General features: G+C 41.4%; 1 protein-coding gene across 6 annotated transcripts in view; it reads right to left on the bottom strand.

The window, feature by feature from the left end:
• LDB1 (LIM domain binding 1) overlaps positions 1 to 13,503 on the bottom strand; it is a 67,452-nt gene extending 53,949 nt beyond the window's left edge. For all 6 annotated transcript variants that reach the window (XR_011600530.1, XM_070946391.1, XM_070946387.1 and 3 more), the window contains exon 1: positions 13,131 to 13,503. Coding sequence is in view for 5 of the 6 variants with exons in the window: in XM_070946391.1 (XP_070802492.1) it covers positions 13,131 to 13,155 (25 nt within the window). In the remaining variant the exon portion in view is untranslated. The remainder of the gene's footprint in view (positions 1 to 13,130) is intronic.
• Positions 13,504 to 15,449: the final 1,946 nt, after the last annotated feature.

Here is a 15,449-nt window from a genome sequence, read left to right as displayed (position 1 = left end):
TATCTCCTGAGTATGAACATTTGTGATCTGTGCTTCAATCTACATGTTTGTGCATCTGGGCTCTGAGATGTTTTTAATCTACAGGATCTGCATAGTTACTTTTTCATATTTTTATTTTATATAATTGCAAAGGTAACTGGTTTCCTAAGCATACACATTTGAATCTAGATTTCAAGATATTATCCACGTTCAGTAGTCATTTCCCAAGGAATGCATACTGATACATAAAATTAGTCCCTCAATACATCCTTTGGGCAGCAGGTGGTGGACAGTTCTCCTAATTTTTTTCCTATATTGGATGCCTCCCACATAATTGTTATTGCTAAGAACCTTCATAATTACTAGCACTCATAGCCACTAGTCATGTTGGCCTAACTTTATAGGAGTTGCCATTCAACCTATCTAGAAAGCATCTGAATACAGAAGACTGCTTATTTTCCTAGTAACATTACCATGGCATACCAAATGTAAGCCACTTTTCATTAACAAATTCACTTGAAGAAAGTTTGTTTCACTGAGGACACCTTAATGATCTAACTTTGTCCCCATCCATCTTCTGACTTTTAGAAAACCAGGATAATGCATTAGTGTTGGATCAAGGAGACCCAGATTCTAGTCCATCTTCAGCCACAGAGGCTCACTGAGTGTCTCTGAGCCAGTTACACTCTCAGTCCAACCTACCTCATGGAGTTAATGTTGTGGGGGAAAATAGGAGGAAAGAGTACTATGTAGTCCACCTTTACTTCCTGAATGATAAACAGGATATAAATCAAATAAATCAATAAAGTATCTGTGTCATATGAGCTATAAACGAGTAGTTAAGTTTTTTCTCCCAAGAAGATGAATAAGGAGCTATTCCACCTCTCCCAATGTCCCATCAACTGAAGGAAACCACAAGTTCTCCTGCAGCTGCCTGATAAGAACCTTTCCTATAAGTCATTTTATGCAAAAAAAAAAAAAAAAATAAAAAATGAGGAGCAGGCTTGATTTTCTTCTTGCCATTATTTCCCCCATTTCTTTCTTTCCCCAAGATTACATGCATACATATAAAACCCACAGTTTGCACTATTGTCAGGTCTGTGAAAATGATCCTACTAGCCCATTTTCCTAATCCCATCAGATAATAAGATGATGTTAATATCCAAACAATACAATGCTGTATAAACAGGAGACCAATATTTGTTCTTGCTTTAAAAAGGAAACTAAAAAAAAAAAAATTGCTAAACTCTTTACATCTCTCACCCAGTCACTAAACTGTTATTGTTAAAATAAGGAGTCACTTTTCTAGCATTATATTGACAATACAATATACAGTACTATTAATATCTACATCAGGAATCTCCAAACTTGGCAACTTTAACAGACATGTCTGGTTGTGGAATTCAGGGAGTTGAAGTCCACAAGTCTTAAAGTTGCCAAGTTTGGAGAGTCCTGATCTATATTGTATCAGCATTATAGGACAATTTTTTGAAATCTCAAGTCAGCCTCTCAAATCATAAGAATTGGAGCAAATTTATTCCAGAATCTTCTTTCCCAGTGCTCTTCAATATCTTCATAAATCATTTAGACGAAGGGATACTCATCAAATTTCAAATGACACCAAGCTGGCAGGAATAGCCAACAGTCAGGAAAATAGGCTCAAGATAGAGAAGAATTTTGACAGAGTCAAACAATGTGCTCTATCTAACAAAATGAAATTCAGTGGTGAGAAAAGTAAGATTCTACATTTAGACAAGAAAAACCAAATGTATATGTATAGAATAGGTGGCACCTGGTTCAATAGTAATTACTGTGAGAGGGACCTTGGAGTCCTAGTGGAGAATCAAATATGAGCCAGAAATGTGTTGCAGCTGCCAAAAAAGTCAATGCAGTTCTAGGCTGCATTAACAGAGGAATGGAATCAAGATCACATGAAATGATAGTACCACCTTATAATGCCTTGGTATGACCACACTTGGATCATACCAAGTGTGGTCATCCAGTTTTGGTCACCATGATATAAAAAAGATGTTGAGAAAGCATGCAGAAAAGAACAAAGATAATTAGGGTACTGGAGACTAAAATATATGAAGAACGGTTGCAGGAATTGGGAGTGTCTAATTCAATGAAAAGATAGACTAGGGGTGGCATGATAATGTTCCAATATCTAAGGGGTTGTCACAAGGAAGGGGGAATTAATTCCTCAAAGCACCTGAAGGCAGGACAAGAAGCAATGGATTGATTGATTGATTGTTTGATTGATTTAATTTGTATACCGCCCTTCTCCCAAAGGGACTCAGGGTGGTGAACAGCCAAAATTAAAATACATACAATACAAAAGTTAAGATAATTAAAAGAGATTAAATCAATCAGCCACCCAATTTAAAACCCCAAGTCTATAAAATTTAAAAATCCCATTAAAAACCATTTAGACTAGGCCAGCTTGCTGGAATAAATAAGTCTTCAGGGCCTTATGGAAGGTCCGGAGGTCCGGGATCAGTCGTATTCCAGGAGGTAGCTCATTCCACTGGGCGGGTGCCCCCACAGAGAAGGCTCTCCCCCTGGGGGCCGCCAGCCAACATTGCTTGACCGACGGTACCCTGAGGAAGCCCTCTCTGTGAGAGCATATTGGCCGGTGGGAGGTTATCGGTAGCAGCAGGCAGTCTCGTAGGTACCCTGGCCCTAAGCCATGGAGGGCTTTAAAGATGAGAACCAACACCTTAAAGGATGGATGGATGGAAACTAATCAAGGAGAGAACCAACCTGTAGAACTGAAGAGAAATTTCCTGATGGGACAATTAACCAGTGGAACAGCTTGCCTTCAAATGTTTTGGGTACTTCATCACAGGTGGTTTTTAAGAAGAGACTGGACAGCCACTTGCCTCAAATTGTATGGGGTCTCCTGCTTGAGCAGAGGATTAAACTAGACGACCTCCAAGGTCTCTTCCAGCTCTATTCTGATCATTTCCCCACCAACTACTATACCAAATATTTTAAGGTGAAGTGGAAAAATCCAGCAAAGAAATATTCTAAAGATGGAATTATACTTTTATAGTTACTGGGAATCACTGCTTCTGGATTATTCTGGACTGCTTAATGTAATAATTGTAGTTCAAGCCAACACAGTTTCTATGCTCAATATTACCCTATGTATTGAAACACTATATACATTTTCCCATAGCAGGAGGTGAATGTGTGACTGTTGTGTACTTTATTTCTGTATATGATTCTCACAAAATGGAAAAGGTCCATAGAAATACCTTCATGAGACACCAACATCACTGAAACATAACTTTCACTATTTGAGATTCATTCATGGAAAAATGGCACAGCTAACAGAATGTTTTTAAAATCTGTTAGAAACTTATTTGTAGGCTGGCAATATTAGAATAGCATTCTCTTTTTCACAGAGTAAACAGCTGAAAAGAAATTTCTTGTTCATCATTCAGCTAGAAAAAGGGGGAAATACTGTTGCTTTTTTGGAGCACTTAACTGTTACAAACAGAGGAGGAACAAGCCGCACTGAGTCTCCGGAGAAGGGCAGCATATAAATCGAATCAATCAATCAATCAATCAATCAATCAATCAATCAACAAACAAACAAACAAACAAACAAACAAATTCTCACTATTCTTATTTCTATATAATATTTTGGTGTAGGATAATACATTTCTGTTAAATAGACCATTTTTATTTGCATTTCATAGTCAAAGTTATTAGAATGAAAGTATATCTATGCAGTGCAGAGATAATGATTATGGCTTAAACATGGCCTTTTACATAAGTTATTTGTTAAAAAAATCCAGAGGATGAGTTAAGTAACCTTCCAGTTTCACAGCAGGGTATCATCTCAGCACTAAATTCTAGATTTTATACCAAGTTCAGATCCTTCCCCTTTCTTTACTCATACAAAGCTAAATTTCCTTAATTTTTCTGGCACCTTAAAATTTATTTTGCTAAGATGAAACACACCTCATGGTGTCCCCATACATTTGTGAGATACCTACTGTAACTGATTACTGAAATTCTGTTGTCTGGCATATCCTACCTAGAAATCAGGACCAACAGAGTTTGTGATAGCACCTTAGTTAGAATTATTGCATGACAAATGCTTCATAGAACTATGACTTCAAAGCATATTTTGCAAAGAAACAGAAACATATACTACTGTATAATTCCTGGTAAAGTCTTCCTTAAGACTGCTAATAGCTAAAGAATGACATAAAACAAAATATAAAATATAATTGCACAGGGAGAATTTGTGGCAGTGGCAGTTTTAGAAAGTATGTAAACACAGTACAATCAGAAAGGATTAGGTGAAAGAGAATACAAAATATAAAGAAAATAGAGGTGGCAAAATGGCTGATTTCAGCAGCACATTTTTTTTTATTTCTTAAAAAGATGTGAACAAAAAGCCACTAGGAGGCAAACTGTTTCAATTTCCACTCATGTATCCTCCCAAAAAGTCCAAAGTGGAATTGCAAAAATCTAGCAGTGATTTGGACCATACCCTAACATCTAAGAAAGTTTTTTTAATGTAGGAGTGGGAACAATTTGTCTCCCAGTGATTCCTGTCTCTATTCCTACCCTTAATTTCCCCAAGGCTAAAAAGGGGCACCTTCCTTACCAGTGACATCAACTTTGACCTTCATGTTGATTGGAGATGCAAATTGCAGCCTCCAATCCTGGGAAAGCTGCCCACTCAGCTTAATTGCATGGCTTTATGCCATATGTGAACCAACTGTTGTATCACAAATAAAATAATAATAAAAATAATAGCTTGTAGTGTAGTGGAATGTGAACAATGTTTTGTTCTCATGCAGTTGTAAGGTCTTCTTATTGTATCTAGTGTTATGCTAAATTTTTAAACCCAAAACTGAATTAGCTTCCCATTATTGCTTGTATGTCTTCCTTAGCCCTCCAACCTCCACCAAGATATAAATTTAAATCCTGAGCTAGCAAAGCTCCTTTGGAGGGTAAGAAACTGAGAATAGTGAGAAAGGAGGGGTTTTTAGTCTCTCTCATCTCTTGCCGTTTTTTCTGCTGCAATTGCCTCTTCCAGCTGCTCCAGCATAGGTTTTCAGAGGTCAGTTTATCTTTGCAGATATGACTCTTGAGAGGGGAGGCCAGTTTAGGAAAGTTCTTCACAAATATGAAAGACAGATGGTTAGGTCGAGAAGGGACCTGAGAGTTTGTTTAGAATCAGCTTCTTTCAACAGAAAACAATCTGAGTGATTGCAAGAGAACTAGCTAGATGGTAAAGGGGAATTCCAGTTTGCTGCAGCTTTAGCCTGTCCCAGTAGGAAGCACTTCCTGCCTCCTGCAGTCCCCCCTCCCCCAGCCTTGCCCATCCCCTCTCTATTCCCAAGACTAGTGCATGCCCAGGCGGTGCTGAGCAAGCCCCAGGCTGGCAGCAAGGAGGCTCTTTTGTATTTCTCTTGGAGGTGATTGGCTGGTGAATCCCCTAGGCAGCCAAGCGGCAGAGTACAGCGAGTTGCTGCAGTCTGGCTGGCAGGGTCTCACATGCACCCAGCATGTGACAGTTCCCAATTAACTCCTGTTCCAGTTCTGAACATACGCAGGAAAAGCCACACACATGGACAATATAGCTCTCTCATCTCCCACCAACCGTCACCGATGGATATTTACAGCTCCTGCCTCCATTTACCACCTACTGTCTCCATCCTCATTCTACTGCTTTTCTAATCTGGCCATTGCAGGCAGCAAAGTCCTATCTCCAGTTCTCTTTTCCTCGGCAACAATTCCTATCAGCATCTGAGAGCTAGTTTGGTCTAGTGGTTAAGGCACCAGGCTAGAAACCAGGAAACTGTGAGTTCTAGTATTGCCTTAGGCATGCAAGTTATTGGCTGGGTGACTTTGGGCTAGTCACTTTCTCAGCCTGGATATCAGGCTCAGGCAAGAAGCTGATCAGTCAATTCCTGTTGCAATCAAAGGATCAACATTCAGTTGACAGACCATGCACTTGCAGAGGGAGAAGGGAGACAGTAGGAACGAAAAAAAATTCCTGTCAGCAACTACTGCCATCCTGTGGCTTGGATAATAAGAAAACTCCTTCCTTTTGGTTTGCCAAGCACTCTTTCAAATGTCCATTGCTAGGAGAAATTGGACAACATCAGCATTTGCTTAAATTTGACTCAGTATTATTTTGTCTCTCTTCATGAAATTACAGGCAGTATTTAAACCCTAAAACCCAACACTGCTCAGTCAATATTTCATTTCATATGCAGCGGTTGAGGGGGTTAGGAATAGGGGGCACCGTTTTGCGGTGGTTCTCCTCCTTCCTCTCCGACCGCTCGCAGTTTGTGTTGGCAGGGGGACAGAGGTCGACCTCGAGGCATCTCGCATGGGGAGTGCCACAAGGGTCGGTCCTCTCGCCTCTCCTGTTCAACATTTATGTGAAGCCGCTGGGTGAGATCATCCGTGGTTTCGGGGTGAAGTGTCATCTGTACGCTGACGATACTCAGCTGTACATCTCCACCCCAGACCACCCCAACGATGCCCTTGATGTGATGTCCCGCTGCCTGGAGGCCGTGCGGGCCTGGATGGGGAGGAACAGGCTCAGACTCAACCCCTCCAAGACCGAGTGGCTGTGGCTTCCGGCGCCCCGATATGGTCAGCAGGTGCCATCGCTGACTATTGGGGGTGAATCTTTGCCCCCCACAGAGAGGGCTCGCAATCTGGGTGTCCTCCTGGATGCACGGCTGTCTTTAGAAGAGCATATGACGGCCGTGGCCAGGGGGGCCTTTTATCAGGTTCGCCTGATTCGCCAGTTGCGGCCCTTTCTGGATCGGGACGCCTTGCGCACGGTCACTCACGCCCTTGTCACCTCCCGGTTGGACTATTGTAATGCTCTCTACATGGGGCTCCCCTTGAAGAGCACTCGGAGGCTCCAACTGGTCCAGAATGCGGCCGCGCGGGTGGTTATGGGTGCAACCCGTTGTGCCCATGTGACACCCCTCCTGCGCGAGCTGCACTGGCTCCCAGTGGTCTTCCGGGTGCGATTCAAGGTGTTGGTTACCACCTTTAAAGCGCTCCGTGGCATAGGACCCGGGTACCTTCGAGACCGACTTCTGCCACCAATAGCCTCCCACCGACCAGTTCGCTCCCACAGAGAGGGTCTCCTCCGGGTGCCATCAGCCAAGTTATGTCGGCTGGCGACACCCAGGGGGAGGGCCTTCTCTGTGGGAGCTCCAGCCCTGTGGAATGAATTGCCCCCCGAAATACGAAAGATTTCCGACCTCCGGGTGTTTCGCTGCGCTCTGAAGACCCTGTTGTTCCGCCAGGCAGGGCTATTAACATAATGTTTTAAATTGGGGTATTTTAAATTTCTGGGATTTTAATTGGAGCCTAATTATTTAATGATTTTAAATTTTAATTGTTGTCGTGTTTTTTGTGTTTTTAAATAGGCTGTACACCGCCCTGAGTCCTTCGGGAGAAGGGCGGTATAGAAATAAAATTATTATTATTATTATTATTATTATTATTATTATTTGCAGAGTTTTTTCTGGTACCTCTTTCCCACATACTCTGGTGATGGTAAACAATTGTGAGCATTCAGTTGTAGTCCCCCAAAGCTGGAGAGCTCCTAATTGCCTATCACTGCTCTAGAAGTAATACCGTGTTTCCCTGAAAAAAAGACCCTGTCTTATTCTTTTTTGAACCCTGAAATAAGCGCTTGGCCTTATTGCTATGCGCTCAAAAGCCCAATTGGGCTTATTATCAGGGGATGTCTTATTTTGGGGAAAACAGGGTAATAGAATTTCTAAGCTCTTACACAGAAACTTACTCAAGCTCCTAATGTGCTGAATCAAGTACTTCTATGGACAATTTCTCTCTCACTTGCTCAAATATATTTTAAAAATACTACCGGTATGAGAAAAAAACAAAGGATGGATCACTTTTATTTCTTTGATCTCTCTCCTAGCCCATCTTGACAACTCAATACAAAAAGCAATTCAGAGATAATATTTACAATAATTTAGAACTGGTATTTCCTTCACAGAATACAATATGACCCTGAATCAGATCCTTGGTCCTTATTTTCTGCTGTGATGTATCATCTAAAGATGAATGATAGAGTGTTATTCTATTCAGGCAGCAGTTAACCTAATTTATGAAAGTGGTGGTTGGACTTGAAAGGGAAGGATTTCAGCCATAATTTCCAGTATGACTGCTGGCAATTTGGTTTTAAGCAGGGGTGAAATAAACTTACCTTCCTTACCGGTTCACAAATATGTGCACGCCATGAGTGTGCTCGCTTTGCTCACATGCGCTGTCGTCCACGCATGCACAAAGCCCTCTGCACATGCACAGAGGCTTATAGTCGTCACAAAAAAGTGATGTCATGACGTCCGCATGGGTGGATGGAGCCTCCCGCAGCCGCCACTACTGATTCGCCCGAGCCAGATAGAACCGGCTGAATTTCACCCCTGCCTCCAAGTCATATTTTCTGTCTGAGATTATAAAGTCAGGATAAAGGACTAAAATAATCTAGAATGCCTCCACATTGGGACACAATACTGCAGTGCAGGCACTACTCTTCCTTTGTAATTTGAAAATGTATTTATCATTGTGATTTCACATTGAACTTAACATTGAGTTACTAATCCTGCATTCTTGCAATCTGTATCAAGTGAATATTGGAAATGAGAGGTACATGACAGGTAAGCAACTTCAGTTATTTATACCCATCAATTTTAACAAAGCCAGGCAAATGTGAGTTCTTAAATATATTTTAAATGTATTATTAACATTATAAATCATTATAAATCTAATAATAAATAAACAGCAAATTTGAATAAATGCATGAAGAGAAATAAAAATATCACAAATAAACAATAACAAAGTTAATAGTAATGTAGAATAACACAGGTAAACAGCATTACATACTCTGCCAATGAAGAAAATGCAAGCATAAGAAATGGTTTCATAATACCATAAAGTTTTTTGGTGTGTTATGTGAAATAAGATAATACGGTATTTCTTTGCCATTCCACCCTTTAAAGACCTTTATTTCCAAATGTATTATAATCCACCCACCCCACTTCATAGAGGATGTTAATTAATCCATGCTAATTTGTAAAAAAAACATAGAGGAATGTGAAAATATAAGAAAAGCTTTGCAAGGAAGGTTATCTGAATTCTCAGGAATATGTGACACTTTTACATTGAGAGGAAAGCTCTTGTAATCCAATCCTAACTTGGAAATCCTCAGCAGCACACTAACAAAAAGAAAGAGTAAGTTTACCACAAGGTAAAAAAAAAAAAAGTATCCTGTCAGACAATGGCCACAGTTACAAGATCTAACCAACCCAAAGTCTTTACTTGATTGTGCCTAAGAGGGAAATTTTGAGGAAAAAAATTAAAGGCACTTTGTAAAACATGCATATCAAAATATTTACAGATATACAGATTTACTGAGCTTGGAAGTATTATCTTTATATCTTTACATCAAGGTAGACCTTCCTATATTTTACTATTCCCAGAAGACAAGCTTATATCTTGTAGATTAATGTTTAGAGAAGCAGATAATCAAGCCACCAATATTATAGTAGAGATACTTGTAGATCAATGAATGCATTTAGAAAATAGATTCAGCACATAAGCATGTGATATACAGTGAACTCAAAATTGTCAGTCAATTTTTCATATTAGAAACATGAAAACAAAAACCATTCACAAATCTAAACATTTTCATTATTTTCCAAGCAGACTTTTTTGCCTGACTCACTGCAATCCATTAAAATGGTTTTAAAGGATACTAGCCATGGCAATCCCCTTGAACTGAAGTTACTTCTGCTCAATTGTGTTCAATTGTAGAAATTCTTACAGTTCCCAGACTGCATGAAAATCATCATCAAGCACTCTACAGAGCAGCTTCACTGAGTGAACAGTGACAAAGGGATAGCATGTCCAGCACCAGCTTCAATCAGTTATACCCTCCTTCTGCATTATACACTTTTGCCATTCTTTTCCCTCTAAAAATGGAAAACTTTTTCTTTAAAAAATCTGAATTTGGGAAACTGGAGAACTGTAAAGCAAAAAGCAAATGAACAGATCAAATACTGGGATCAGACATTTTCCTCCACTCTAAAGAATGAAGATGAGGAACTTGCTTTGCCTTATCCTTTGGAGAATAGAAGAAATACAGATATGTAGAAATGACCAATGGAGGCAGCCCTTTTGTTGTAACTTACAAATGCCACTGCTTCCTCTTTAAAGGCAGACACCCACAGCTGGAAACTCCTCCAAGTTAATGCACCCCCTCCCCAGAAGAGCAGCCACATGAGAGGTTCATTAAATGTTTCTAGCTGGCAGAAAGCCAGAACCGGAGCTTGTTTGTTCTTCATTCCAATAAACAGTCTGTCATGAACTCCAAGAGCAAAATCACAAGGAAAGCTTCAATTTGAGAAGAAAAATCATACACGAAAATATAAACCCAGCAGTTTACTTCTTATTTGCATTTTAAAAAAAAAAAAAGTCCACATTCAACTGGCAGGCTGATTTGATTCTTCTAGGAGGCCCTCTGAATCCCAGGGCAATTATAATACCTTATCTATAAACATGATTACATCATAACTTGGGGCATGGCATAGTAACAACACAGCGTTTGTTTCAAATGCAATGTTGTAGGAAGGTGAGATTTAATAAAATCCTTGCTGCATCACAGCCACTCCACCCTCCCCAAGGCTCAGCTAAAAAGCAAAATAGTGATAATGGCATTATCCTGCACAGACATTTGTGAGCATTTAGCTACAGATGCAGCAAGAATTAACCTCAAGCTCACAGAGCAAGTAAGAATGTGAAATTCCCTCAGAGGAATCAGGTATGTCCAAGCTGCAGCCTGGAAGGAGGGTGCTGGTTCCATGAGCTATCCTGCCAGCCCCCATCTCAGTCAATGGGCAAGGGGGGAGGGAGAGAGAGAGAGGTGAAATCCTGGAAAAGTGTGAAAGGAAGTTGGATGGGGGAAGGGGGAGAAGCCCACGCTGTGCCTGGTGCTTTAAATGTTTGGCCTGGCTTTGGAGGGAGAACACGTGACTTTCTGCTTGAGGAAGCAGCAGCCGCTCTGGCAGCTTCCAGCGGGAGATGGAGGAGGAGGACAAGGAGGTAGTAGTGGCAGTGGTGGTGGGGGAAGGGAAACAGGAAAGGAAAGGACTTGTTTAAAGCAGGGATTGCTGCAAGCTAAGGAAATAGATTCAGCCAGACAACAGGTAGGGGGCAATGGCAGAATCAGAGAGGTGAGCCACTCAAATATCCAGCAACAGAGCAGGCATGTGGCTCTCTCTTTCTAGGAGGGAGGAATGGTTGTGCTGCTCTATACACATTGAAGAAATTTACCAGTATCTGGAGCAAGGAACATGATGCACTGAGACAGACAACTTGGGTAATACTATCTGGATGTTCCACAGCTGGCAGAATCTCAGCATGGAGCTGAATTGCTTTTCAAGAACTGCAGGAATTCTCACAGAGAGAAATCATATCTTTGTCAAACTACAGTAGAGGAGATCATCCCTCATACCTGGAGTGAAAGGCATCCAAATATGTCAGACTTGCCTGTCTGCAAGTCCTAAACTATCCCTATTACAATGCATAGTTCATTTATTTCAAGCAGAGAAGCTGAAATAATCCTGTTTCTAAGGAAGAGTAATACCTGAATTGCATTTCCAATTTTGGAACATATCTCATCCTAAATTCAATACATTTATGTGTCCTCTAGGAAACTCTAGTACTATTTATTATTTATTAAATTTATTTGCCATCTATCTCATTGTTGGAGGCTTAAAATACTCCAGGAAGCTTAAAATAATCCAAAAGCTCCATGAGCAAAATTGTGGGGCAGTGAAAGAAACACATAATGTCAGTATCCAACTGTCTTGGATGATCTCGGAAAGCTAAGCAATGCCAGCCTTGTTTGACACTTGGATGGGAAATGACCATGAAATTGCAAGGTCGGCTTAATTGAGAAGACAACAACAGAATGTTTCCACACTGTTGCCAAGCAAACAATCAAGGTATGTCCATAAAGTCACTAAGAATCAAGCTTGACTCAAGATAAATGCTGACTTTTTTTTAAACCTAACAGTGTAGCATTTCCTTCTAAGTTTCATGCGAAAGAGCCATTATGGAGTACATTATAATCTATTCAGCAATGATGAGTCTGTATCTATGCCAACCATGTTTAAAAGCTATGCAGGTTCCATTTCTTAAAGGTGGAAGATGTCTGTCCATCCTCCACATAAACAGACTTGTATCATCATCTTCCCCACCCAGGCCACAAAGGCCAACTTAGCAGTGCAAAGAGCTATCCCTTCACAGAGCTCCTCCTCCATCAGGGAGCAAAGCTTTGCCCTGACACAAACAGAGCAAACTCAATAACCACATCCTTGAGAATTGGTATGCCTTCAATAATGGGCATTCATGATCCTAAACTGAAGAGATGTTTCAGACGTCAACGTCCACCTTGAAGGAGAGGCCAGATCACAGAAAACCAACTCAGCACAGCTGCATCCTTCTGCTATGAACACAAACAGTCCTGGCCAATGCTCTGCCCGTGCAGAGAAGCCCTAGAGAATAGGACCCACTGAGGACAAGCTCCCCCTTAACTATTTTTGTAACATGGATTCCGTAGCCCAGCACCTCTTCAGATTACCTGCAGCATACTTCTAGTCCCCCAGTCCCCCTTTCCTTCTCCCGGAGATTGCCTTCCCTTCCACGGATATTCCCCTTCCATAGTAACTTCCACGGATATTCACCTCCCAGCCGCGAACCCCTCAGGAACCCCAGACTTCTTTCTCAACTGATACCAACAATTAACGGCAAGCAAAACGATCAAAAGCATAGGCACTGTGCGCCCCATCCCCAAACCGATACCAGGTTGTTGCCCCCTCCCCCTCTGCCAGAAAACCGAATTCCCGCGCCCTTGCTTGTTGGGGGAACCTAAATTCCCAAATGCCATTTTCTTTTTCCCTTGTCTTTTCCTGGAAGAAGGAAGATTGCTCGGAGGTTGTTTCCCCACTGCCTGTTCCCAACTGCAGAGGGGCCCGGGCAGGGGCAGGAGGAAGGGGAGTCCCTGGACTCGCCAAAAGGATGTACGCCCCAGCCCTTCTCTTTCTCCGCGCGCCTAGACTCACCTGGGCATGCACAGCCTACTGACATCTTCACATGCCCGGCCTGGCGCAGCAAAGGTGCGACGTGCCCGCTCGGCGGGTCCTGGCATCCGCCGCTCCGAGAGAGACCCCAATCGCTGGGCAAGGCCGCCCCCCGATTGTGGGGCCTCCCCGCCGGGAAGCACAGCAACCGCAGTAAGTGGGGCAGCCCGATGCCTCTCTCCCTCCGCTCGTCGGCAAGTCCAGGGCTGGGCAGGGCTGGGCTGCGTTGGCCTGGCTAGGCGCGAGACGACCCTGCGCTCCGACCGACTCGGAATCCGATCGCTGGGCTGATTAATATGCTAATTGCGCGGAGGAGGAGGAGGAGGAGGAGGAAGAAGAGGAGAGCGAGCTTGTCAAAGTGACCTGAGCTGAGTGGCGAGCCGCGATAGGGAAGGGAAGGGAAGGGCGAGGAGAGAGGGGGGGAGGGGCAGCCATGTGACGCAGATGGAGAAAAACACACCAATCTCTGCCACAGTAGCCACCCTAGGCGGGCTCGCGCAAGGAGAGGAAAGGGGAGGGAACGGAAGGGAAGGGAAGGAACGCAAGGCAAGACGCGCGCTTCCATGTGTGTGTGTGTGTGTGTGCATACGCGCGCTCAGAAAAAGACATGTGCTGACACGTTTGCAGGCATGTTTGCAGGCAGAGGCACCATATAGGCTTCACTTGGGCTCAGGTTGTTGTTTTTTTTTAGGCGCGAATTGTGATATAGATTAACCCGCGTAAGTAAAAAAAAAAAAAAAAAATCCTCTCGTTTCCCTTTCACCAAGGCAGTACTTTTTAAAAATCCGAATTTCCTCTTTAATTAGAGCAGACTTTCCCATTTTCCGACGAGTTCAGGCTCTTCCGATCCACTGGGCTTCGGGGGCTGAGTATTTCACTGCCTGGAAAGGACGAAGTGAAGGTTCTTCCAGATTGCCTGGAGTGTAAACCCTGCTTTCCCAAGGATGAGCAGACTTTGGGTTAGTAGGCTCTGCTTTGTTAGGAACTAGAATCCTGAGATTTACTAGGTGAAGCCAGGTGCAAAAAGAGAAGCCATACACAGGTGGGCAAATAGGCACTCCAGAAGTGATTAAGGCTCACGGTGCTGTTCCACAAAAAAATCTTAAGACCACACCACAGTGGGAGTGGGGTTATTGGTTTGTAGGTAAAACGTGTGCAATGGTTAGGAAATATCCAATCCAAATCCAAATGTCCCTTAAATCTGTCTCTCATTTAATCAACTTTTTTTTTTCAGGAAAAAGCTGTATCTTTGTATTTTTTTTTCTTTTTACTACTCAGTGCAGTTAACTGAGTAGTTTTCAGATCCAGGTTAGATGATTTGCAACAAATGGAATAAAAAGTATATTGCAAAATGATTGTTCCTGCAGTTTAACATTCAACCTAAATAGCTTTTCCCTCAATTTTTAAGAGTAGGATTCTGTCATTAAAAGTCATATACACTTATGGAAGGGTTGGTATCCTCTATTTTTTCCTCTATATTGGAATAACTATAGTTCCCAACATATTAATCACCAATCACTTTGATTGTGACTGGTGAGTCCTTAAATCTGTGCTCTATAGGATCATTGTATGCTACTCCTTCACATTTTTTCCATCTTACTTTCTGGGTTCTGATTCACCTTTTTTTATCTGTTCTGTTTTTTGCAATTAAAATTTAGCACATCGTCCAGATTTCCTTTTGCTGAGATTCAATCTTTCCTAAGAGTTAAGAGAATATTTGGTGATTATTGTTAAGGAAGTATAGATCATTTTTCTGATGACAATATCAAAACAATGATTCCTAACATGTAGTTTATGATTTATTATGAATACAGGGGGAAAGTTCTTTAATGTACAATATAAATATGTATAAGTATAATTAACAAGTGTTTGTTTAATTTTGCTACTTTTAATACTAGGATTATATTAACAGTTTCTTTTTAATCATTTCATATTTTGTTTTTGTTTTTTTCAAATAAGGGTTTAAATCTCTTAAATAGGTTTCTTAGATATATTATGAATATATTCAGTTTTTTGTTGATTTTCTGCTTTCTATTTAATGACTAATTGTAGAATGTTTTTATTTCTTCATAATATCAGTAGAGGCCTTGTAGAAAGCCTCTTTATAGATGTTCTGGTTCATATTTTTAATTTTACATAAAAATGATTTTTATTAATTTGATTAATTATTTAGTCCAACTGAGGGTAAACCTCTGTGATAGTAGATTCCTTCAGGGCACATTTCTTACTTAGCACCATGTCCGGCAGCCAATCTAAAAGCTGTTGAACCAAATGAGTTTCATTCATGTTTCCCTAAACAAA

The sequence above is a fragment of the Pituophis catenifer genome, unplaced genomic scaffold (genome assembly GCF_029215685.1).
Source record: "Pituophis catenifer annectens isolate HBS135680 unplaced genomic scaffold, rPitCat1.0.hap2 SCAF_6, whole genome shotgun sequence".
NCBI classification, from domain to species: Eukaryota; Metazoa; Chordata; class Lepidosauria; order Squamata; family Colubridae; genus Pituophis; species Pituophis catenifer.
Note: the sequence above shows the minus strand (reverse complement) of the source record. Positions and strands in the feature narration are given on the sequence as shown.